The following is a 25,534-nucleotide window of genomic DNA, read 5'->3' as shown; positions in this document are numbered from 1 at the left end:
TTTCAGAGCATTCACACAAGGTTGGCGCCGGTGGCGACACCTACAACGTGCTGACATGAGGAAAGTTTCCAACCGATTTCTCATACTGAAACAGCAGTTGACCGGGGTTGCCTGGTGAAACGTTGTTGTGACGCCTCGTTTAAGGAGGAGGAATGAGTACCATCACGTTTCCGACTTTGATAAAGGTCGGATTGTAGCCTATCGCGATTGCGGTTTATCGTATCGCGACATTGCTGCTCGCGTTGGTCGAGATCCAATGACTGTTAGCAGAATATGGAGTCGATGGGTTCAGGAGGATAATACGGAACGCCAGGCTGGATCCCAACTGCCTCGTATCACTAGCAGCCGAGATGACAGGCATCTTATCCGCATGACTGTAACGGATCGTGCAGCCACGTCTCGATCCCTGACTCAACAGATGGGGACGTTTGCAAGACAACAACCATCTGCACGGAAAGTTCCACGACGTTTGCAGCAGCATGGGCTATCAGCTCGTAGACCATGACTGCGGTTACCCTTGACGCTCCATCACAGACAGGAGCGCCTGCAATGGTGTACTCAACGCGAACCTGCGTGCACGAATGGCAAAACGTCATTTTTTCGGATGAATCCAGATTCTGTTTACTGCATCCTGATAGTAGCCATCCGTTTTTGACGACATCGCGGTGGACACACATTGGAAGCGTGAATTCGTCATCGCCATACTCGCGTATCACCCGGCGTGATGGTATGGGGTGCCATTGGTTACACGTCTCGGTCACCTCTTGTTCGCATTGACGCCATTTTGAACAGTGGACGTTACATTTCAGATGTGTTACGACCCGTGGCTCTACCCTTCATTCGATCCCTGCGAAACCCTACATTTCAGCAGGATAATGCACGACCGCACGTAGCAGGCCGTGTGCGGGCCTTAGTGGATACAGTAAATGTTCGACTGCTGCCCTGGCCAGCACATTCTCCAGATCTCTCAACAATTGAAAACGTCTGGTAAATGGTGGCCGAGCAACTGGCTCGTCACAATACGGCAGTCACTACTCTTGATGAACTGTGGTATCGTGTAGAAGCTGCATGGACAACTATACCTGTACACACCATTCAAGCTCTGTTTGACTCAATGCCCAGGCGTATCAAGGCCTTTATTCCGGCCAGAGGTGGTTGTTCTGGTTACTCATTTCTCAGGATCTATGCACCCAAATTGCGTGAAAATGTAATCACATGTTAGTTCTAGTATAATACATTTGTCCCATGAATACCCGTTTATCATGTGTATTTCTTCTTGGTGTAGCAATTTTAATGGCTAGAAGTGTAGTCTTTTCTAGGAGAAGACGTTACCTCGCCTACAGACCGCTGCCGTGACAGTGGCTAATGTGTGTGCTTTCTCTGGCGCTGTTGCAGATCATCAGCTACGACAGCCCTCGGGGCGGCGTGACGGTGATCACGGAGAAGGGCCCCACCACGACCAGCTTCCTGCTCATACAGCGCGCCACGCCCGCCGACTCGGGCCGCTACCAGTGCAACCCGTCAAACGCGCAGGCGCGGCCCGTCAACGTGCACGTCCTGCATGGTAAGTGGAGCCCCTCGACCACAGCGAGCGAGGCACAAATTTCCGTAATGAAACGTCACCCGTGGATCTAAGCGTAGGCTTTAGCGGCCGTTATCACGTTCTATAAAATTGTTCTGGATACGTCTCCGCATTGTCGATGTGTAAAACTTTCAGACGTTCCCGTCATTGTTGCCAATGGGCTTCCTCGATGACATTTTCAGTAACAATTAGTAAAGACACCCTGAGGAAGGACACATGTGACAGTGCCCGAAACGTCGAAAATTTTACAAAATGACAATGCAGTCACGTACCCTGAAGAATTTTACTGACTATCGCCCTTCGAGTTTGGGACTATCATGTACGAATCTGTGATACGACCGCGTCCCCAACCGGAACTTGTAATCTCACTTCACATTTGTTGGCACTCACATCGACTGGAGAAATTAGCCCTGCTTCTCTACATCTACAGCCACTCATCAACTCTACAATTCACTTATGTGTTTGGCATACGATTTCTGTACCATTCCACTCTGTAACAGAGAAAAACAGACACTTAAATCATTCTCTACTTCCTCAGATTTCTCTTAGTTTATGATGATAATTTTTCTCTACGTATGTTGGCGATTATAAAACATTTTCACATTCAAAAGAGGAAGTCGATGTTTGAAATTTTGTGAAATGATATCACTGTAGAGTAACACTCCTTTGTTTAATGACTTCCATCCCAATTCGTTTACCATTCCCGCGACACTTTCTCCCATACTTTGCTATAATACAGAACGAGCTTCCTTCGATGTCCCCTCTCAATCTGGTAATGAACCCGTACAGCAGGGCCGGCCAGAAATTCTGCACGCGTGCGGTGCTGCTGCACATGTGCAACTTCCGGGTTACAGTGTGCACGCCGCAGCCGTCAGCGTTCATGTAGTGCATGTTTCTACCCACAGATGTCGCTTTATCCACTTGCTTGGATACTCTGTACCGGCGCATTCTGGTGCTCTTTCCACAGTTTGCAAGCCAACCATGGGAAGGTATTTCTCGCATTAAACATTTAAAGTACTGTCACACTCATTGAGACGTCTACTTTTATGTTAACAGTTTAACCCAGTAAGACAAGTAATACAGTTAACAACCATGGGTTTTTATTAAGGCAGCTTGGCTGGCGGCACGTAAATACGAGTAATGTTTTTGATCTAGTATTTGAGAAAGAGAGCACTTAGCGACTTCCAACGAACCTTATTCATGATTTCAAATAACATTAAACTAATGCAACGTTTCCTATAACTAATTCTCGGTGTCCTCAGTTACACCCACATAATTTCTGTCTCACTGACCTCTGAACAGAATGATAACCGCAGACCTCCCGATGATCACCTGTTATTTCAATACTATTATTGCTACATCTTTCATCAGCTCCGTCTGAAATCTGCATAATAACCGACAATTAGATGAATGTTACGTTTTATCGGCTTCAGCTGAGCGTAGCCTTTCACACATTAAAAAAACCCTAAATGTGAGTACACATGGGAACAAACGGTTTAATGAGCAACTTTAAGGAATAAATCCAAACACGTTTATCACTGGTCATGAGAAATGATAATCGAGTTGATGTGTCTCATCCATTTTCTTAAGGACATTTAATTTTGCTTGCCGTTCTTCACTCTTGAGTACACTACACTCGTCTTTGTGGTATGTGTTGTAGTGTCTTTCAATTGAAAACTTACACTGGCCGCCTATTATTCGGCGACATAGCAAACACTGTGAGTTTTCACCAACGGCTACAAAAAAGAATTGCAGTTCCTTGTCATTTTTAAACGACTGAGAACATAGATCTCCCGTCCTTTGCTTTTTCACAGTACCTGCCATTTCTCAGTACTTCTCTGTTAAGGTTATGGTTACCAGGGGTAAACGAGACTGGGTATGTTGCGCTCTTGCTTGTACCACATAAACAGGGAAGTGGAGCCGCCGCCGTTCATTTAGGACACTTGTCTAATAACAGATGTCGCTGTCGCTCGCTGTCGCACACATGCGCACATGTGCAGCCCTTCCGCACGTCTGCACACTGTGCAGTGTTTGGCCGGCCCTGCCGTACAGCATGGTAGTACTCCAGCTGAGGACGATAATTATGATGATGATGATGATGAGGATGTATGGTTTGTGGGGCGATCAACTGCGCGGTTGTCAGCGCCCGTACAAATCTCCAACCTTTTCTCAATCCAATCTCGCCACTTTCATTCATCATGATGAAAGAAGAGGACGAACACGCCTAGTCTAGGCAGTCCCTTTTGTACGTCTGTTGCATCAGCTAAGCTTTCTGCCAATAAAACGTAGCCTTTGTGTTGCCTTCCCCATACTATCCATGCGGCTGTTTTAAATTAAGTTGTTCAGTTCATAATATATAGACAATGTTCCGGCGGTGTCACACCGTCTTTCTTCTGGCATCACACTAAACGTTGATGGTACTCGTTTGTGGGGGGCTCAACATCGTGGTCATCAGCACCAGTACAAGTTCCAAGTATTTCAGTTTCCAGTTTCGACACTTCCCCAAAGATGAGATGATTAGGATAACACAAACACCCAGTCCATGGGCGGAGAAAATCCCAGATCCGGCCGGGAATCGAACCCGGGACCCCTTGATCCAAAGGCAGCAACGCTAGACCATGAGCTGCGGTCCACACTTAAGGTGGTAATAACCACTACCTATGACTATGCATGGAACTACGCCTCCCAAACAGTGGAATATTTGGGAGATTTTGTACAATGATGGGGAAGATAATTTGTACTGGAGTGGGGTGATACCGCCGGTACGACAAATGCACGAAGCACTATTTAAATAAGCTCCTGGCAGTCATTTCAATAAGGTACGTACCATATCTCAATGTCATCATTTATCAACGACGACTCTAAGAACGCAAGAATCTTATTGAAAATGGATGACTAGCCACATTGGTAACAGACTGTCTGTGTCTGTCAGTACATGCTGTCTTGGTTGCTTATAAGTAGTGTATTTCATTATCGAATACAGTCATGTCTCACAGTGATTAGCTATTACCGACGTTATGCCGGAGGTGGAGGGTGGACCTTTCGCTACTAAACTGCTAGCGACTGAGCCTTATTCTGCAATGTTCTTCACACCTCTCCAGAGCGGCATGCTCCATACTACTGTCCACTACTTTCACCGACGCTATATCAGCCATACTTTTATATTATTTTACGTTTTTGACTGTATTCTAGCCCTCTGACAACAAAGGGTGTGTATTACCCTTTTTCATAGAGTAAAACGGTCTCATAATAATCGTGTAACAGCTCTAAACCACTCGAAACCGTACCGATTAACATTGTCAGGTCTAACATTGAAATTGTTTTATTGTAGTTTTATTGATCGATGTTTTCTCCACGGCCAATGTACCAAGAAACTGTTATAAAATGCGATCCCTTCTCGCTCGCATTGCTGTCTCCGTTACTGTATGTGTATCTCCTGATTATAATTCCGGAAAACTGACATACTATGTAAAATAATAACGAAGATGCAAGAAGTGTAAGACTTTTTTTTTTATTTGGCGTCTTCGGGGTACGTTATTAACGTGAAAGATCTAATTTTCCAATTGCCTTTGACACTGTATGTTTTACGATCACTCCAAAGGTGCTCTCAGTATTCTTCGACAACTTCCACAAAGTAATCTTGCGTAATTATGTCTCCCTACGTAAGAACCTGAATTCACTGTAAAGCAATTCATCTCTTAAAAACTATCAATGTAATGCTGCTGATTATATGCCAGTTCAAATCTATGTATCTACTCCAAAAGCCATTAGAAGGACATTCTCAAGCTTATTTTACTCATTCTTGTGCTATTCACAGATAGAACGTTGCAACAAAGTCGACATCCCTTTGTATGTTTCACACTTTATCCATAATTTAACCGCTGTGTTCAGTATGGAAGCTACGTGTTAGATGAAGTAATGCTTACCTATATATTTACTGCAATGTAACTCGTTGGAGTAATGCAACTATGTCACTCGCGATGCATTCATTTTAAGTATTTTATGGCCTTAAGTGCATTTTAAATCACTTATCTTTTCGCTTTTCAAACTGTGGTCTCCAAATGTGAAATAGATTAAAAATCCTAAGTAAAAACTAAACTAAAATCCGTCCGAACAGGCTATGAAAGCACAACGGTACCGACCGGCGGCCGTGTCATCCTCAACCCACAGGCGTCACTGGAGTAGGATATGGAGGGGCTTGTGGTCAGCACACCGCTCTCCCGGCCGTATGTCAGTTTACGGGACCGGAGCCGCTGCTTCCCAATCAAGTTGCTCCACAGTTTGCCTCACAAGAGCTGAGTGCACCGCGGTCTGCCAAGCGCTTGGCAGACCGGATGGTCGCCCACCCAAGTGCTACCCCAGTCCGACAGCGTTTAACTTTGGTGATCTGACGGGAACCGGTGTTATCACTGTGACAAGGTCGTCGGCAAATAGCTGCTAAGATAACGTCAAAATAAGAATCGGCCAGCAGTGACCTGTATAATTCGGTAAAAGTAGCTAAAGAATTTGTCGCCACAGCAACAAGTAATTCTATTTCTCCGTCACAAGTGAAGCAAATAAAGGTTTTTTTGTGCAGCTGATGACTGTTTTATTATTGATCATATATTCTGCAGCTACTCAACTACATGTTGCAAACAAATCCGCCACAGTTAGAAAATACTTTATTAGCCGAATTCTTACACGAAGTCGCTATACGCTTCCACAGCTTCGGGATCTTAACCGCATCATCAGTTGTGTCTGAAATCTACACTACTGGCCATTAAAATTGCTACACTACGAAGATGACGTGCTACAGACGCGAAATTTAACCGACACGAAGAATAAGCTCTGAGATGCAAATGATTAGCTTTTCAGAGCATTCACACAAGGTTGGCACCGGTAACGACACCTACAACGTGCTGACATGAGGAAAGTTTCCAACCGATTTCTCATACACAAACAGCAGTTGACCGGCGTTGCCTGGTGAAACGTTGTTGTGTTGCCTCGTGCAAGGAGGAGAAATGCGTACGAACACGTTTCCGACCTTGATAAAGGTCGGATTGTAGCCAATCGCGACTGCGGTTCATCGTATCGTGACATTCCTGCTCGCGTTGGTCGAGATCCAATGGCTGTTAGCAGAATATGGAATCGGTGGGTTCAGGAGGATAATACGGAACGCCAGGCTGGATCCCAACGGCCTCGTATCACTAGCAGTCGAGATGACAGGCACGTTATCCGCATGGCTCTAACGGATCGTGCAGCCACGTCTCGATCCCTGAGTCAACAGATGCAGATGTTTGCAAGACAACAACCATCTGCACGAACAGTTCGACGACATTTGCAGCAGCAAGGACTATCAGCTCGGAGACCATGGCTGCGGTTACCCTTGACGCTGCATCACAGACAGGAGCACCTGCGATGGTGTACTCGACGACGAACCTGGGTGCACGAATGGCAAAACGTCATTGTTTCGGATAAATCCAGGTTCTGTTTACAGCATCATGATGGTCGCATCCGTGTTTGGTGACATCGCGGTGAATGCATAGTGGAAGCGTGTATTCGTCATCGCCATACTGGCGTATCTCCCGGCGTAATGGTATGGGGTGCCATTGGTTACACGTCTCTGTAACCTCATGTTCGCATTGACTGCACTTTGAACAGTGGACGTTACATTTCAGATGTGTCACGACCCGTGGCTCTACCCTCCATTCGATCCCTGCGAAACCCTACATTTCAGCAGGATAATGCACAACCGCATGTTGCAGGTCCTGTACGAGCCTTTCTAGATACAGAAAATGTTCGACTGCTGCCCTGGCCAGCACATTCTCCAGATCTCTCACCAACTGAAAACGTCTGGTCAATGAGGGCCGAGCAACTGGCCTGTCACAATGCGCCAGTCACTACTCTTGATGAACTGTGGTGTCGTGTTGAAGCTGCATAAGCAGCTGTACCTGTACGCGCCTTCCAAGCTCTGTTTGAATCAATGCCCAGGCATATCAAGGTTGTTATTAGGCCAAAGGTAGTAGGTCTGGGTACTGATTTTTGTTAGCACGTGCACATGACGCGCTATTACTGTTAGAATTCAGAGAGACCTGATGATGGGGCTAAGACCCTGAAACCATAGTAGTGTACAGCGACTTCTGTAGTGCAATAATTCGGTCAATAAAATATTTTATAACTGAGGTGGATCTGTTTGCTATGAACATGTCGCTGAACTGTTGTGGATGTCCCACAAACAAAAATTGATGCTGAAATACAGCTATGAACAAAAATAGGTATGAACAATATAATAATGATAAGAATTATTATTATTATTATTATTATTATTATTGTTATTATTATTATTCACGCTCGTTGAATTAATATATGTACGTACTGTTAAAAAGTACCCGGACGCCGCTATGTGATACAATGAGGCTGAGAGGTGACGGGGAGTGTCGCGCCATTAGTAGAGAAGCAATGACAGCACAATGTGTCGGTCTGGAGAGCTCAGTAACTTCGGAATTGTAGTAGTCATTGGGAAACAACAGAATCAAAATTCATCAGGACCATTTCAGCCTTTCGAAAGCTGAAAATGTCGACTGTTAGTGATGTAAATGTGCTGTCGAAATGCAAGGAACAACAGCAGATGTACAAAGACCAAGCACACCTTATGTACTGACGCACCTGGACCGTCAGGCATTGCGGAAGGTGTTTGCAAGTAATCACATTAAGTTAGCGGAAGGAACGCCTCGTGAGTTCCAATGTGCAACCAGCTGTCCAGCTAGCACAAAGACCGTGCGTAAAGAGATAGAGAGATCGGATACAGGGGCCGAAAGCGTTTCTCTAGCCTGTGTTAAGCGAAGTTCGATATGGAGTAAAGAGCGAAGCCATTGGACAGTGAATGACTGGAAACGAATGATTTGAGATGATGAATGAGCCGTGGCACGGTTGCTGGAGTCAGCTTTCGAATTCTGGAGCCACTAGCTCGGTCTGTCGTGCGATTTACCTCAGGTTTGAGGCTACTAAGATCTTTGTTCGAGATAGTTGATGAGGACGGGACAAGCTGTCTCGTGGCGAGTTGGCGAATGGCAACAGACTGAGGAGGACGGTGTGAGAGGTCCGCCCAGCGATCAAGGCGACCACTTGGGCAACTGTCTTGGGCACGGAGGCCGGCGAATGGTTGCTGGCCACGTTTGCGGGATGATTTGAATCCGTGCCTGCCTTCGAGTGCCGTCTACGTACGTGGCCTGGACTGCCAGCTCTGGGACTTAACGTACCGATGAGTGAGTTGAAGCTAGTTTCGCTGTGCTGAATTCTGGACCTCCTTTGCAACGGGCAAGCTTCATCTTCGATTCCTGACCTTGTGTTACGTTTTGGATTTTAAGGTCTTAGCTATCATTTTCTTATTGATACCCATAGGTCTGTTGCGATCATTGCGAATTCTTAAAAAAAAATGGCTCTGAGCACTATGGGACTTAACTGCAGAGGTCATGTCCCCTAGAACTTAGAACTACTTACACCTAACTAACCTATGGACATTACACACATTCATGCCCGAGGCAGGATTCGAACCTGCAACCGTAGCGGTCGCGCGGTTCCACACTGTAGCGCCTAGAGCTGCTCGGCCACCACGTCGTCTTAGATTTCTTAGCTGATCTGTTTCACCGCTAGTTGGTTCCTTGAACTGTGGCTTTTGTTTCGTTTTCCTGAGTCGAGACTGGCCTTGGTTGTTTGTTAACGGAATATCTTAAACTGTGTGAGACGATGGTGTTTCCTTAGCCGGAGCGATAACATGTTTCTCCTATTCTGTGCTGTGGCTTCAGTACCTAGATGGTTTGGTTTTAGCCGACCTCCCTGCCAAAGGTCTTAGAACACCAGATAAGTACCTCTCTTGAATGAGATTTTCACTCTGCAGCGGAGCGTGTGCTGATATGAAGCTTCCTGGCAGATTGAAACTGTGTGCCGGACCGAGACTAGAGTTCGAGACCTTTGCCTTTCACGGGCAAGTGCTCTACCATCTGAGCTACCCGAGCACGACTCACGACCCGCTCTCACACCTTTAATTCCGCCACTACTTCATCTCCTACCTTCCAGACTTCACAGAAGATCTCCTGCGAACGTTGCAGAACCTGCACTCCTGGAAGAAAGGATATTGCGGAGACATGGCTTAGCCACAGCCTGGTGGATGTTTGCAGAAGTTTGGAAGGTAGGAGACGAGGTACTTGCGGAATTAAAGCTGTCTGGGCGGGTCGTGAGTCGTGCTTAGGTAGCTCAAATGGTAGAGCACTTGCCCGCGAAAGGCAAATTTCCCGAGTTCGAGTCTCGGTCCGGCACATAGTTTTAATCTGCCAGGAAGTTTCAAGTACCTCTCTTGTAATACTGCGGAGTGCCGGTTTCGAGATACCTTCGGGTATTGCAGATGTCATCGGTCTGTCACTTATTTTGGCTTAGGAAGTACCTGCGTTCCGAAATTTGCCATTTCTGAGGCTATGTGATTGTGTTTGGCAGCCTAGTTTTCTTTCGGGCGTTGCGCCGTCGTTGTAGATGTGATATCTTGCAGTGACGTGGGTATACACCTTGGATAGTTATTATTCCCTTCTTGTAATCAATTTTCCTGCCTTAATATTTCTTTTGGCGGTCTGTACCCAACCAAAATGGTCTCTGAAGGCTGGTGCTCTAGTTGTAACCTTACTTGGGCTTCCTATTCGGTGAAGTCTTGCACTCTTTGCGTATGAGCTTTCTGGTATACCCGTTGTGAGGAGGCAATCCAAACTCTTGGTTACTTAACTGACTCAGTTATTCATGAAGGCCCACCTTTTTCCTATTTGATAGTCTTACTTAACTGAATCAGTTATCCTTGAAGTCCTGCCTGTTTTCTATTTGGGAATTCTAATTAGCTGAAGTTGTTATCATTGAAGGGCTACCTGTTTTCTATTTAGTAATTTTACTTAACTGATGCTGTTATTTTTGAAGGCCTGTCTGTTCCCTTTTAATTACAATAAGAGCTATTTCATAATTTGGGTTGGCTGAAACTCTCTGTTAATCAAGGTCTACTCTTTTCTGCTGCCCTATTATTGAGATGTGATATATTAATCTACGTTACAACGAACTAAAACTGTGATAGTCAAGGGCCTACCTTTTTCAGTGGTATTAATGTTAATAAGATAGCAACAGGAGATGACACATGACGGTACATCGCCCTAACCTTTCACCTTACATCCCTTTACCCATAATTGTAGGTTTCAATGGATTACGCTGTTCGCTACGAAATTCCGATGGATAGTTGATGCCTGGAGAACGTTGGATGACATCATGTGCATTGTCAAGAATGAACTGCGGAAGTGGTGGTGTTACGGTATGGTTGCGTTTTCCTTTGGTTCGTGTGTCATCCCATTATTGTTCTCAAAAAAGGTAAATGCGGAGAGAAGGATATGATCACATTTTACAGCATTATGTACTGCGTTCAGCGGAGAACATTTGGGGACGATGACTGATTGTATCAGCATGGAAATCTACTCTTTTCATGAAGCAGCATCTGTGAGGAAATGTTTTGTGGCCAGTAACTTTCCTGAAATGGACTGTCTTGTCGAGAGTTTCGACCTGAAGCCAATGGTACGCCTTTAGGATGATCATCCAACATCACTGACTTCTCTGGTTTCAGCTCTTGAAGATGAATGGCTATCATTCCTCCACGTATTAAGATACATCATCTAAAGTGTCTTCAGGAGCGTTCGAGTCGTCGTAAAGGTGAAGGATGGACACAATGCATATTAATGTCCGCAGATAGGTGTCAGGATACATTTGAACAGATAATTTATATGACGTGAGAAATACACATAAAATTTTTAGTGTGTGTAGAGGAGATATATGGAAACCCTTTTATGTGACGAAAATGTCACTTGTGCCCCGTTTCTGCGTAAGGAATCAACGTAGGTTTTGACACTAGTGATTATTCGGAGACGGTGTGCTAATTACACTAACTTTCTTGAGATATTTCTGGAAATGTCGTCCATTTCCATTAATGCACGATGCCATCCGTTATAATGATTGTCTAAGCGCTCGAAAAACAGTTATTTCACGGATAATGGTTGCAGATTCACCCAACATACGACGTACGGTCTGGACTGTCGTACGGTGCAACATACACTGAAGGCTTCATCTCCTCATACGAAAAGAAATCCATTTTAGTGAGACTTGCGTAACACGGTGGCCATGGTACTGGCTCACTCCACCAAATACAACAACTGGGGAATATACTGCTAAATCTTTTCTGAAACCACGGCATTATATAGTGGTTCCCCATTATGTTGGAACCACAATCGTTGTCTGACTGCGTGCTGGTTAACGTCCAACATTTTCAGTAATATTTCATGAGAAAAGATACTGTAGTCTCCTCCACCGACAGTTTTAGACCGAAAATGTAAACCAATCACATGGTCGTGAGCAATACCAGCCCACTTGTCTATGATAAATGTCCGTTGATGGTGGAACACATGTATTGAGTTAGGGTTCTGCAACCCCCAGACATAGCTATTATGACTGTAACATATTTTTTCGCTGCTTTGTTTCAATCTGTCTGATCGTCACTAGGCACCATAAAAAGTGTTACTGCAGAATGTGACATCATTACAGCTGTGATGTCAACAACAACATGTTAGTGGCGCACAATGGTTATGTATCTTTATATCTTTACTTCTGAGGCCACAGTATTAATGACGCTATCTGGGCTACAATAGCCGGCCGGAGTGGCCGAGCGGTTCTAGGCGCTACAGTCTGGAACCACGCGACCGCTACGGTCGCAGGTTCGAATCCTGCCTCGGGCGTGGATGTGTGTGATGTCCTTAGGTTAGTTAGGTTTAAGTAGTTCTAAGTTCTAGGTGACTTATGATCTCAGCAGTTGAGTCCTATAGTGCTCAGTGCCATTTGAACCATTTTTTTTTTGTGGGGGAGGGGATACAATAGAAATTGTGTCGCCTTACGAGGCTCGTGCCAAATACAGGTTTCTTAAACAAAACTGTCTTCCTTTAGGTTCCATTTTCAAGTGCAGATGGTGACAACAGCTGAGGTGGAAAGCTGTAAAACATCTTTTAACAAAAATTCTGCTGCCGTACCCCACAAGAAATAAATGATTTTTTCAAATGATTTAAAGTACAGAGCAGCAAAGTTCATCGAAAGACGTCACCGTCACCATTACCGAGTAGGCAACACTTTTGTAAAAGGTATAACTCGCATTCACGAGAAATAAGGATTGATTACTTATTCGCACATGTGAATTTTCAGTGATTTTTCGAACTATCTTAAGGCAAACGGCGAGGATCCTCATCATCGAACCAAAGTTTGTGTTCAATTGCTTTCGACATTGTCACAGCCGAGACATTAATCCCTAATCATCACAGGCCAAGAAGAACAAGTCTGTAACCGACGTCCATCTTGAGAGAACGCCCATTTCTTCCCCTTTCATAAACATCTTTCAACCCCAGTCGCTTCAGAACCTCTTCAACAGTCATTGCATCTAGCATACGCCTGATGCGTTACATTTCAGATGGTTTCATTCTCTTCTTGACAATCTTATTTTTTCGCGGAAGGTACACCTAAATACTTTCGCGAAAGTCTTTGTTTTTCTTGCTCTTGAGTTTTTGCCTTTTATATCCTGTTAACGGCTCCATCGTCAGCTATTTCCACGCCCAAATCTAAAAAAAGCAAGAAATGTATTTTTACTGTGTTTATACTGGCCTTAGTGTAACTTTGTCAGTCGTGTTCCCGCAGCATCACCCGATTTAATTAGACTATATTTCAGTATTTTTCTTTCACTTTTGTTTATGTCCTTATTTTAACCACTTTTCAAATCATTACTCACTCCGTTCAGTTGGAATTCCATATCCTTTCACCCATGAAATAATCTTGTTATTTTAAAGGTTTAATCTTTTATCTCCTGTCCTTTCAAAAACTTTTACAAACTTCTACTTGGTTTCCTTTACTGTTTTCCTGACAAAGAGTTTCGACAACACGGAGGCAAGGCTTTTAACGGTGTCTCAGTCCCATTAAGGATGTTTCAGTCCCATAGCTATTGTCTCTTTTTCTTCTCCTCTGACTAACAAAGTGCACTCTGTATCTGTGTAGGTAGCAAAAAAGCTTTCACTACCTATATGAGGTGGTCACAAACAGTCTGAAAAGCTTGTAAGGTTACCGGGTAACCAGGTAGGTTGTGCTGATAAATAATTGTTAAGAAAAAAATCGAAGCGTTCTGCTCTTTCTGATACAATTATTATCGATGTTAGCCAGGCGTGTCGTAACGCGTGCAAATTGTAATGGCACTTCAGCGCCAATGTCACCAAATGTGTTTGTTAGAACGAGAGAGCGATACAAAAATTGGACATTGGACGGTAGTAAGGATCGAACCGATAGGAAGTGTCCCTGCATTTTCTACTTGAGGAATACGTGCAACAGTAGCTTAGCGTCCTGTGCCAAGCGTCGTAAGGATTTCCAGAGAGTCTTTGATTACGGTCGTAAAAAGAAAATTTTTGTGACACAACGCAAGTATTCGAGAAACTGAGAGACTTAGTTCTAAATACAGTCCCTCACATTCCCAAGTAACAACACATACATCCATAGGGAGAGGGATGAGCTGCCTCTTCGACGGGAGAGATGTGATGGAGAGGCGTTATTCCAATGCGACGCCTTTGAAAGGTGAATCCAGTGCGGCAGTTACTAATTACGTGGGTCGTGACACGGCATAGTGCGGTCGCTCTTGGTTACGGGTTCCCCTTTCTGCTTTGTGTGTGTGCGTGTGTGTGTGTGTGTGTGTGTGTGTGTGAGCGCAGTAACATACGTCGCGCTGATACACATCTCATCATAGCGCCGGCATTATCTGTGGCCCACAGTTACGCCGTGTGTACTGCTACTCATTCAGTGGTTCGCGTCACACAATGAAACACCTATTGAATGAGCGCAAAACGTTGCCACCTTTTAGAAAATAACTTGTACTGCCGTAGGGTTGACGAGATAGCGGTAATAATTGTTAACAAACCTGCCTTGCATACGTGTGCAATTTAGTTTTCTATCACTCAACAGACAAGTGAGGAACATAAAAGTATTGAGGCTTTTCGCTGCTTTGCTGATATACACTGAGCAGACAAAAGTCATGGGATAGCGACGTGCGCATATGCAGATCGCGGTAGTATCGCATATACAAAATATGAAAGGGCAGTGCATTGGCGGAGCTGTCGTTTCTAATCAGGTGAACCATGTGGAAAGGACCGCCCTGGCTAGCCGCGCGGTCTTGGGCGCCTTGCATCGGTTCGCGTGGCTCGCCCCGTCGGAGGTTCGAGTCCTCCTCGAGCATGAGTGTGTGTCTTGTCCTTAGCGTAAGATAGTTTAAGTTGGATTAAGTAGTGTGTAAGTCTAGCGACCGATGACCTCTGCAGTATGGTCCCATAGGCACTAACCACCACCACGTAAAAGGTTTCCGATGTAATTATGGCCTCTCGACGGGAAGTGACAGCCTTTTCTTGTACGCGGAATGGTAGTTGCAACTTAAAGCATGAATCGTTATGGAATTCAATATTCCGGGATCCACAGTATCAAGAGTGTGGCCAGAATACCATATTTCAGGCATTACCTCACGCCACGAATAACGCGGTGACCGCTGGCCTTCGCGTAACGACCGAGAGCAGCGGCGTTTGCGTAGAGGTTGGGATGTTTAGGGGGAGGAGACCAGAAAGCAAGGTCAATGGTCTCATCGGATTAAGGAAAGGCGGGAAAGGAAGTCGTCCGTGCCCTTTCAAAGGAACCATCCCGGCATTTGCCTGGACTGATTTAGGGAAATCACGGAAAACCCAAACCAGGATGGCCGGACGCGGGATTGAACCGTCCTCCTTCCGAATGCGAGTCCAGTCTGCTAACCACTCCGCCACCTCGCTCGGTCTTTGCTTAGAGTTGTCACTGCTAACAGACAAGCAACACTGGGTGAAATAACCACTGAAATCACTGAGGGACGTACGACGAACGTACCCGTTAGGACAGTGCGGCGAAATTTCGCGTTAATGGGCTAAGGCAACAGACAACCAACACGCGTGCCTTGGCTAACAACCGACAACGCCTGCAGCGTCTGTGCTGGCCGCGTGACCGCATCGATTGTACGTTAAACGACTGGAAAACGGTGGCCTGGTCAGATGAATCCAGATATCAGATGGAAAGAGCTGATGGTAGCGTTAGAGAGTAGCGCAGACCGCATGAAGCCATCAAGTTCTCAACATGACACTTCGTGAGCTGGCTCCATAATGGTGTGGCCTGTGTTTTCATGGAATGGATTCGGTTCTCTCGTCCAACAGAACCGATCATTGACCGGAAATGGTTATGTTCGGCTATTTGGAGAACATTTTCAGCCGTTGATGGATTTCATGTTCTTCGTGGACTTCATGCTCCCAAACAACGACACATCATGTCACTGGGCCACAATTGTTCGCGGTTGGTTTGGGGATCATTCTGTGTCCAGTATGAATGATTTTTGCCACTCAGGTTGCCCAATATGAATTCCACCGAACATATACGGGACATAATCGAGACGTCATTTCGGGCACAAATCCTGCACCGGCAACGCTTTCGCAGTTATGGACGACTTTACGGGTAATATGGCTCAATATTTCTGCAGAGGACTTCCAACGACTTATTGAGTCCATGCCACGTCGAGTTGCTGAAGTACGCTGCGGAAAAGGAGATCCGACAAGATATTAAGAGGCACCTCATGATTTTTGTGATCTCAGTGTACTACCTGTTAGCTTACTTCAAAAGAAATTTCCCGGCGTTCTTTAGTGATTTATCGACGTTTCGACAGATTGAGTAGCTGACATTGTCAAAGGCTCTTACTCCAGAGATAACCTGCGACCTGTGATTATACACCGTCAGACCGAAAAGTATCGTGAGTGATTTTAACCCTGGCGTATAAGCGACACAAGTGCTGTAATTACGGTGGCAGCTTAAACTAACAGCTGCCAACTACAGATATGCATTCCGCCTATCACCTGTGGGCAGGCAGTGTTAAGTAATGAGCGTGAGACCAAAGTGAGTCAACGTTGTTGTGTCAGAAATCACGGTGGATTAACATCTCTAAATCGAGATTCAAGACTTTTTCAGAATGTTTGAAGAAGTGAAAAGTATGTGCAGAGCTAGTCCGGTATATCTTGACTCCTTAACAAAAGCAACGACTTGTGGGACGCCTTCTGCGACTTGCTTGAAATGTAAAACGCGGAAAATACTTTACTCGGAAAAATCGTTGAGACGGAAAAACTTTTTTTCATTTGGAACAAACCTCCAAAAAGATAAAATGCAGAATTAACGTGAAGATTCAACGCTTTGACGATGTAACGTTGATTCCAGCAAATTCAACGCGCGAATTGAACAGCATCCCAAAGGAGGATTTTTTGACAACTTGACATGGTTGTAGAAACGTTCTGTTTATTGTATAGCAATGGGAGGAATCTAAGTAGAACATCCGAAGTATTATAAGCACTATCTTAACTTTACTGTACTTTTTATTATCCGAGCACCCACGATTCCTCGTGAATCAGTGACATCGGATATTTGTACAAATGCTCTACAAAAGCAAGGAAGGACGAAGAGTTTTACAAGTACTGCAGTGTCCCTGAAATCCAGAGGAAGATCTCGCATTAAGGTCTGCCGCTTTGTCACCGCATTCCACTGTTGTCCCAAGTCGTTTCGCCAGCAATAACGCTTGTCTCAGATACGTACACTGTTGAGCCGAAACATTATGATCACCTGCTTAATAGATTGTTTGTTCGTCTTTGGAACGAAATACATCGCTGATTATGCGTATCGGGGATCCAACAGTTGATTGGTAATTTTTTGAAGGTATGTGGCATTATATCTTTACGCACAGGTCATGTAATTCGCATAAATAACGTGCCAGTCATTTGAGTTCGCTGTGATTGCGCCCTATAGTGACCGAGATGGGTTCCGTAGGATTTACATCAGGCCAGTCTGGTCGGCGAGAGATCGATTTGATTTCATTATAATGCTCCTCAGACTATTTTAGCACGGTCCTGGCTCCGAGACAGGGACAATTATATCGCTGGAACGTCATACCCCCGTTGTGGAAGACGTCAAACATGAAGGGACGCAAGTGGTGCGAAGCTGTCAGCATGTCTTAGATTACTACCACACGCCCCATGCAAGCCCAGGAGAAAATCTCCCATAGCACAATTCTATTCCCACCAGCAAGCGCCCTTCATTAGCTGTGCGTTTCGAGCCGCCGTTCATCTCTGTAGCGGCGTTTGTGGAGACGACCATAGACCTAGTGTAGCAAAAATGTGGTTCACCCGAAGAGCCGACACGTTTCCATCGATCGGCGGCCGAATCCCGATGGCCCCTTGTGCCCACTCGAATCGCTATTGGCGATGTCGTTGAACAAACATGTAAACACGTAGACGTAGTCTGCTGCGGAGCTCCATGTTCATCAAAGTACGAAGAACGGCTTACTTCGAAAAACTTGTGCGTGCACCAGCATTTCTCCGGCGGGGATGCCACAGATCACTTTCTATCCTACTTTACAAAGCAGATAAGACTCCTAACCTCACGTTCGGTGAAGATGATGATCATGATGTTAGGATTCTGGGGCGCTCAAGTGCGAGCTTATCAATGCCCGTACAAATTCTCTACCTTTGCTCATTCCGGTCTCAACACTTCCACGAATGATGATGCAATGATGAGGACGACACAAGCACCCAGTCATCTCGAGGCAGGTGAAAATCCCTGACCCCGCTGGGAATCGAACCCGGGACCCCGTGCTCGGGAAGCGAGAAGGCTTCCATGAAGAGTCGTGAACGTCCAACCATTTAGCGCTTAGTGGTAGTTTTACTGTCTTTCCGTAGATGCTCACAACAGTAGGTCATGAACATTTGACCAGCTTCGCCGTTTTAGAAATACTTGACCACAGGCTCTGCGTAATAAAAATGTGCCCTTTGTCAAAGCAGGTTTTCTCAATGGCTTTCCCCATCTGGAGCCAATATCTGCGCAAGGGTGATCCCCTGTCATCGTCTGCTCCACTTACATACTTTTGTTATCGCGTCAAGTGCCCTCAACGCCGTTGGCGGCATCCAACAACGCGGTAGGCAGTGGTCATAGTGTTTCGGGTTGTCAGTGTATCCCTGCTTACACGGGTGCGATGCTGTGCCACTTACACCACGCTGAAGTCAATTAATTGTGCGCTTTGCAAAACCACTTAACTTTGTATACTGACAATGATTGAAAATCTGAAGGTGTCACTTTACCAAAAATAAATCTGTGTACGGGATGACACAGAAATGTTGCGACAATCTTCGAGTTGCTGTAGGTGGTATCTTGAGGGTCATATAGAGAACAGGAACCAATGGCCGACGCTATACAGTAGGCAACGCATTCGGCAGCATATGTGATTTGGGACACTGACAGCTTAGATAGGTCTCGCGGGGTTGTTTGTTATTCAGTAATAGCGACTGATTGCCACGATTGACAGTCGAGTACGTGGAGGTAGCTGCTGCGTAGACACGCCTTGTCTACCATGAATGCTGAAGAGCAACACTTGGTCACCGCATATGGCGAAGTAGACATGGTTAAAGTCGGTGGAAGGCATAAAACGTAGTCCTATGTTGTACTAAATACTTTCTCCGAAAACTATTTAGAGCAATTAGCTCAGGGGCCCATTCGCCTGGTAAATGGTTGCAACAACGTACTCGACCTCTTAGCAACAAATAAAATCTAGGAAATAGGGATCATTATGACTGATACGAGGATTGTTCACCTAAAGGTCGCTATAGCCCGATTGCCGCAATACCGAAACCCAACAAAAATAAACACAAAATACATGTATTTAAAAAAGCCAATAAAATTCGCTTGACGCCTTCTTAAGGGACAGCCACCATTCCTTCCGAACTAACTGTGAAAGTGTAGACCTGATGTGGCTTAAATTTAGAGTAACAGTATCGACAGCAATGGAGAGATTTATGCCGAATAAATTAGTGATAGACAGAACTGACACCCCATGGTACACAAAAGAGGTCAGAACACTGTTGTACAACAAACGAAAAAACCATGCCAAATTTCAAAGAACACATAATCGCCAAGACAAGCAAAGTCTCACAGGAGCTAGAAATTTAGTTCATATTTCAATGCCAGATGCGTTTAATAGTTTCCACAACGAGACTCTGTCTCGAAATCTGGCAGACAGTTCAGAGAGATTCTGATCGCTCACAGAAAGATCCGTACCTAAAGACCGGAAAATTGCTTAAGTCACACCAATACCCAAAAGGGGAAGTAGGAGTAATCCGCTGAATTATAGGCCATATAACTAAAGTCGATTTGCAATAGGGTTTTAGAACATATACTGTATTTGAAAATTACGAAGTACCTTCGAGAAAACGATTTATTGACACATAGCAAGAATTCAGAAAATATCGTTCTTGCGAAAAACAAAATAGCTCTTTATACTCATGAAGTAATTAATGCTATCGCAGGGGACGTACAATTGATGCCATACTTTTAGATTTCCAGAAGACTTTCTACACCGTTCCTCACAAGCATCTTCTAACCAAACTGCATGCCTATGGAGTATCACCTCAGTTGTGCAACTGGATTAGTGATTTCCTCTCAGAAACGTCACAGTTCGTAGTAATAGACGGAAAGGCATCCAGTAAAAAGGAAGTGTTATAGGCCCTCTATGGTTCCGGATCAATATTAACATCATAGGAGACAATCTGAGCTGTCCTCTTAGATTATTTGCAGATGATGCTGTCATTTACCGTCTTGTAAAGTCATCAAATGACCAAGAATAATTGCAAAATGATTTAGATAAGATATCTGTAGGGTGCGGAAAGTGTGAAGTTATTAACATTAGTGGTAAAAGAAATCCGCTAAATTTTGATTACGCGGTAAGTCACACAAATCTGAAGGCTGTAAACTCAACTAAAATTTTAGGGATTACAATTACAAATAATGTAAATTGGAACGACCACATAGATAATGTTGTGGGTAGAGCAAACCAAAGACTGCGATTCATCGGCAGAACACAGCGAATGTGCTACAGGTCTACTGAAGAGACTGCTTACACCGTGCTTGTCGCCCTATTATGGAGTATTGCTGTCCGGTGCTCCGGTGCAGGATTCGCATCAGGTGGGACTGACGGATGACATCGAAAACGTACAAAGAGGTGCAGCTCGTTTTGTATTATCGCGAAATAGGGTAGATATTGCCACAGACATGATACGTGAACTGGAGCGGCAATCATTAAAACAAAGGCGTTGGTCGTTGCGACGGGACCTTCTCACGAAATTTCAATCACCAGTTTTCTCCTCCGATTGAAAACATTCTGTTGCCACCCTCCTACATAGGGAGAAATGATCATCACGTTAAACTAAGAAAAATCTGGGCTCGCACAGAAAAATTTAAGTGCTCGTTTTCACGTACGCCGTTTGAGATGGAACGGTAGAGAGACAGCTTGAAGGTGGTTCATTGAACCTTCTGCCATTGTAAATATCGTTCTTGTGAAACACTAGTTCTTTACTCTCACGGAATAAGGAGTGCTATCTACTGGAGAGCGCAGATGTATAGAAAGTACACGAGTGGTAAGACACAATCAAAGCTTTCATTGTGCAACAACAATGAAAATGTTATCGATGATACCATACTATAGTGTAGTTACTAAACACAGTTTTCCAAAACTCCTTCACCAAAGAACACAAAGTAAATGTTAGGATTCGACCAAGAAATGCTGCCAACGTGTGTCACGTAGAAATAGATATCCTCGGTGTGGCAAAGCAGCTTAAGTACTCAATAAAGGCACGTCCTCTGGTCCAGATTGTATGCCACTTGCATTCCTTTCAGAATATAGCAGATACAATTGCTCCGTACATAATAATCATACACAGCGCCTCGCTCGACGTTAGATCACTTCCTAAAGAATATTAAGTTGAACAGTGACACCAACCCCCATAAAAGAAAGCAGAAGTAATTCGATGAACATTATGAAATACCTCGAGCAAAATGATCTGTTGACAGATGGAGCACATTCAGAAAATATCGTTCTTTTGAAACACAACTAGTTCTTAACTGTCACGGAATAAGGGATGCTATCGACTGGAGAGCTCAGATTGATTCCATATTTCTAGATTTCCAGAAGGCTTTTGACACATTTCCACATAAGCGACTTCGAATGAAATTGTGTGCCTACGGAGTAATAATTGTGCGACTGTATTCCTGGTTTCTTGCCGGAAAGACCACAGTTCGTAGTAAGTGACGGAAAGTCATCCACTATAACAGACTTTCACCGAGGAACTGTTAAAGACGTCTGCTCCACACAGACTGACGCATTAAGACTATATATTTGTCTGCCATTGTCCTAAAAGAGGCATTTGTTTTTGCTCATGATTGTTCTTCTCGACATTTCTCGTAGCGTTTAGTCGCTGTTGTTACCATTTTTTGTGGCCGGAAGAGGCTGAAGACTAAGAGACGTAACACTTCAGGAGGCATGGTGCTCGAATTCACACGCAAGAAAGCTATGACCTATCGCCGGAAAGATGTAATTCTTTGCCTATCAGGACCTGCCACAAAATACACTGTTACTCATAAAGTGTCTAGGGCACTGATAAAGAGAATGAGATTAGCTTATATTATTTTACTGCTTAGTAGAATTTTCGTCTGCAACAACGTGGATATTTTCTCCAACAAGCAGCTCTACTATCTTTTATTTTGAAATTTTCGTGCAAAAATGGGCAGTGGAATTAAATAGTGTTCATTCTTGTCCAATCATATGAAGTGAGATACAGAGTTCAAGGTGTTAAGCCTTTCAATGGTTTGAACTTTCACAGTGATGTAGATGTTAGTCATTCCATACAGTTTACTTCGTTTGCATGTTCAATACGTTTGGGAGTGGAAAAGTGAAATGTTTAACTGTTACATAAAGGAATGTCCAGTTCCCCATAGAGGTGGATTGATAATTAATGTTAATACACTTCAATAGAAGAAAAAGGCGATAATTATATTTTCTTTTCTTGCTTCCGAGTTACGTAGTTTGTAGAGGAGAATGACAACGTTTAACGAATTGTAATTCATTATGGGTATTCGACTCGTGCCGATATTTTCCAGCTGTGTTTTAGAAGTATCCAGTTTCTGCTGCCTGTTGATGTTTGTCTTCGTAAGTTTAGGGTTTCCTGATTATTTTCTCCTTACGACTCGTTACAAAACCTGATCCGAAAATGGACTATATTACTCGAATCACTTTCTTTCTAGTTTTCATTCTATGCCTGATGGGCCTAGATCGTAGCAGAAATGAGTTTCCACGGTTTTATTTTCACTGTTTCCTTGTAATTACTGTAATTTTTCGGATTTCAGTTTCATGAAATTCCCACAATGCAATTAGTCGTAGAGAAATCTGTGGCAAACATTCTTGTATCAATGCTTTATTTGCGCTGTCCACCATGGCGATGTGATTTACGTAGGTAGTATTACATTTTACAGACTGACGAAGTGAAGTGTTCACGCGATAAGAGAATGGTACATTTTGGAAATACTTGAACTAACATCGTTATTATGCTTCATTAGTTTGCGTTCCTTCTTGAGAAAAACGAATAATATATGCAATAAATTTTACACATAATTTTATTATTTTGCTGTTATCATTGCACGTCTGCTCAATGTTTTTCTCCTTGAAGCGCACACAGAAACACACTTTGTCGAAGTACACGAACCTGTAGTTGTTGTAGCGCTATGCTCCGCAAGCAAAACAGTCCTGTGGACTTGCGGGATAATGTTCGCAAAGGGAGCTGAGCAAGAACCAGCTGAAGAGCGGTACGGTTGATGTGTACGTAGGGGACTTGCAGAAGGCTTCTGCATGGTACTCGTCATACTATGTAGCTTCCAACTAATGCCCCAAATCCGCAGAATCCTCGCCTAAGTAATCTCTCTCTAGGCGTGACACAGCAAGTGTGCTGCTAAGTCTTCCCCAGAGTGCGCGGGGACGACGCCATGAGCTTACACTGCACTTGCACGTTCGTCGCTATGTCTTCGGCAGATAAGTGGTTATGTGAAAATGTTTAAATTACAGACGACGAAACTTGTAATATCAAATACGCCGTTCTAGTCTATCTTTATGAGATATTATGAATCTATTGGTGGGAAATGTAGATCCTCGTACGTAAAACAGGAATTCTGTCTATCTACGACTGTGGCTGTGCGTCACAGATGGTACAGGGCGTAGCGATTAATTACATCCTACTATTTATCATCGGCCACTGATAGACTCATGTTCTAATTTGCCTAAAATTAACGTGGTGATCTGTGACTGGAATCTGCTTAGCGACAAGATAGTACTGGTACAAGAAGTACCAATGTTCCAAAGGAAATCAGCGTCTTTTGTAGTACTTTCTTTTGACAAGTGTGAAAGTGACACGGAAGTGTTTATAAAACTCCACAGGCAGATACTACAAAGTGGGAGAGGGGTTGCATCCCGGTGTTGTTTACCTTCTAATTCCAGAGTGAGTATGTCCCTAGATGGCTCAACCAGTTAACGGGATAGTCAGAAACAGTATTGAAAAGCTTGTGAAGATGTTGTAGGCAAGGTTGTGCTGAGAAAGAACTTTAAGAAAAAATTCGACACATTGAGACGAGATCATTAGCACTGACGATAACAAATCAAGCTACCGATCCCCGAAAATTCAAACGGCCCGCCAGAGACTGTGTCATCAAAAAATGTTCAAATGTGTGTGAAATCTTATGGGACTTAACTGTTAAAGTCATCAGTCCCTAAGCCTACACACTACTTAACCTAACTTATCCTAAGAACAAACACACACACCCATGCCCGAGGGAGGACTCGAACGTCCGCCGGGACCAGCCCCACAGTCCATGACTGTAGCGCCCTAGACCGCTCGGCTAATCCCGCGGGGCACGGTGTCATCAAATGCCAACTTGTTTTGGTTACCTAAACCGAGAGAGTTGTAAAAGAACTGGCGTGAGACAGTAGTAGGGATCGAATCCGAACCACATGTCGAACAGTGTCGCGCGTTATCAACTACGCTAGATCAACTGACACTAATTAAATCTTCTGTACCGCTTCAATTTGCGCAGTCAGTGGCCTGATTGATTGACTTCAATGCTGGTTAACTCTGAAACAAGGCTATGAGTACCCTGTATTAAATCCTTTTACGTATAACTCGCGGGAAGACCGTGATAGTAGAATTAGGAGCTAGCTAACACACAGAGCTATCAGCAACCTTTCTTTCCAAGATCCCTTCCCGATCCTCGAAAACTGCTCTCATACGGTATACGCCCTTGAGCAGAATATAATCGTTAGTTAATTTTTAATATTACTACTGTGCGATTCACTGACAACTTTTTAGGTGCTTGAAAGCGCATCTCACCATATGCGGCACATTATTCTCTTAAGCATACAGTATTACGATTGAAAAAGGAGAACAACTTCAGAAAATATGCACTTCTCATTTCAAAAACGAAAATATAAGCGGCATAGCTTGACAGAACACTACAAAGCGTCGTATCACAAAATAATAGTATCGTCAAGATGAAAATGTAGGTTGGAAGCTACAGAAACAAAAATGAATAGTTCATATCTAGTACATCACCTCATTCTAACAGATACGTTGCTACAATGAGAGTTGAGTCCTATCGTGGAGCTCGCGAACCTCGAGAATTTCTGGGTTATCCAAGCTACACCGAAATTAATTTTCTGTCATCCATAATTGGTATTACGGCAGTTAGCTCTGTCACATTTTGACGATGTATTAAACTGTACATTGTTAAGCTTAATGCCGCTGGTAGACAGCGAGGACACTCGAAGATAGGAGATCTGAGGTACAATGCAGAGAGCACGCAAATGTGTTAGCGCTTAGGTTACACTTGGTAAACAGTAAAGGAAGAAGCTTACGAGCTGCAGACGCTCTGGTAAGCTATCCCAGGGTAGAAGTTTCCCTTCAGAGAGTTAGCTGG

The 25,534-nt window shown here is 44.1% G+C and overlaps 1 protein-coding gene across 1 annotated transcript in view; it reads left to right on the top strand.

Moving 5' to 3' along the window:
• LOC126095624 (zwei Ig domain protein zig-8-like) overlaps positions 1–25,534 on the top strand; it is a 529,063-nt gene that overhangs the window by 442,438 nt on the left and 61,091 nt on the right. The window contains exon 5 of the mRNA XM_049910390.1: positions 1,396–1,564. Coding sequence (XP_049766347.1) covers positions 1,396–1,564 — 169 coding nt within the window. The remainder of the gene's footprint in view (positions 1–1,395; positions 1,565–25,534) is intronic.

This window comes from Schistocerca cancellata, chromosome 8 (assembly GCF_023864275.1).
Source record: "Schistocerca cancellata isolate TAMUIC-IGC-003103 chromosome 8, iqSchCanc2.1, whole genome shotgun sequence".
NCBI classification, from domain to species: Eukaryota; Metazoa; Arthropoda; class Insecta; order Orthoptera; family Acrididae; genus Schistocerca; species Schistocerca cancellata.
The sequence above is the reverse complement of the archived record's forward strand: the minus strand, read 5'-3'. Positions and strand labels throughout refer to the sequence as shown.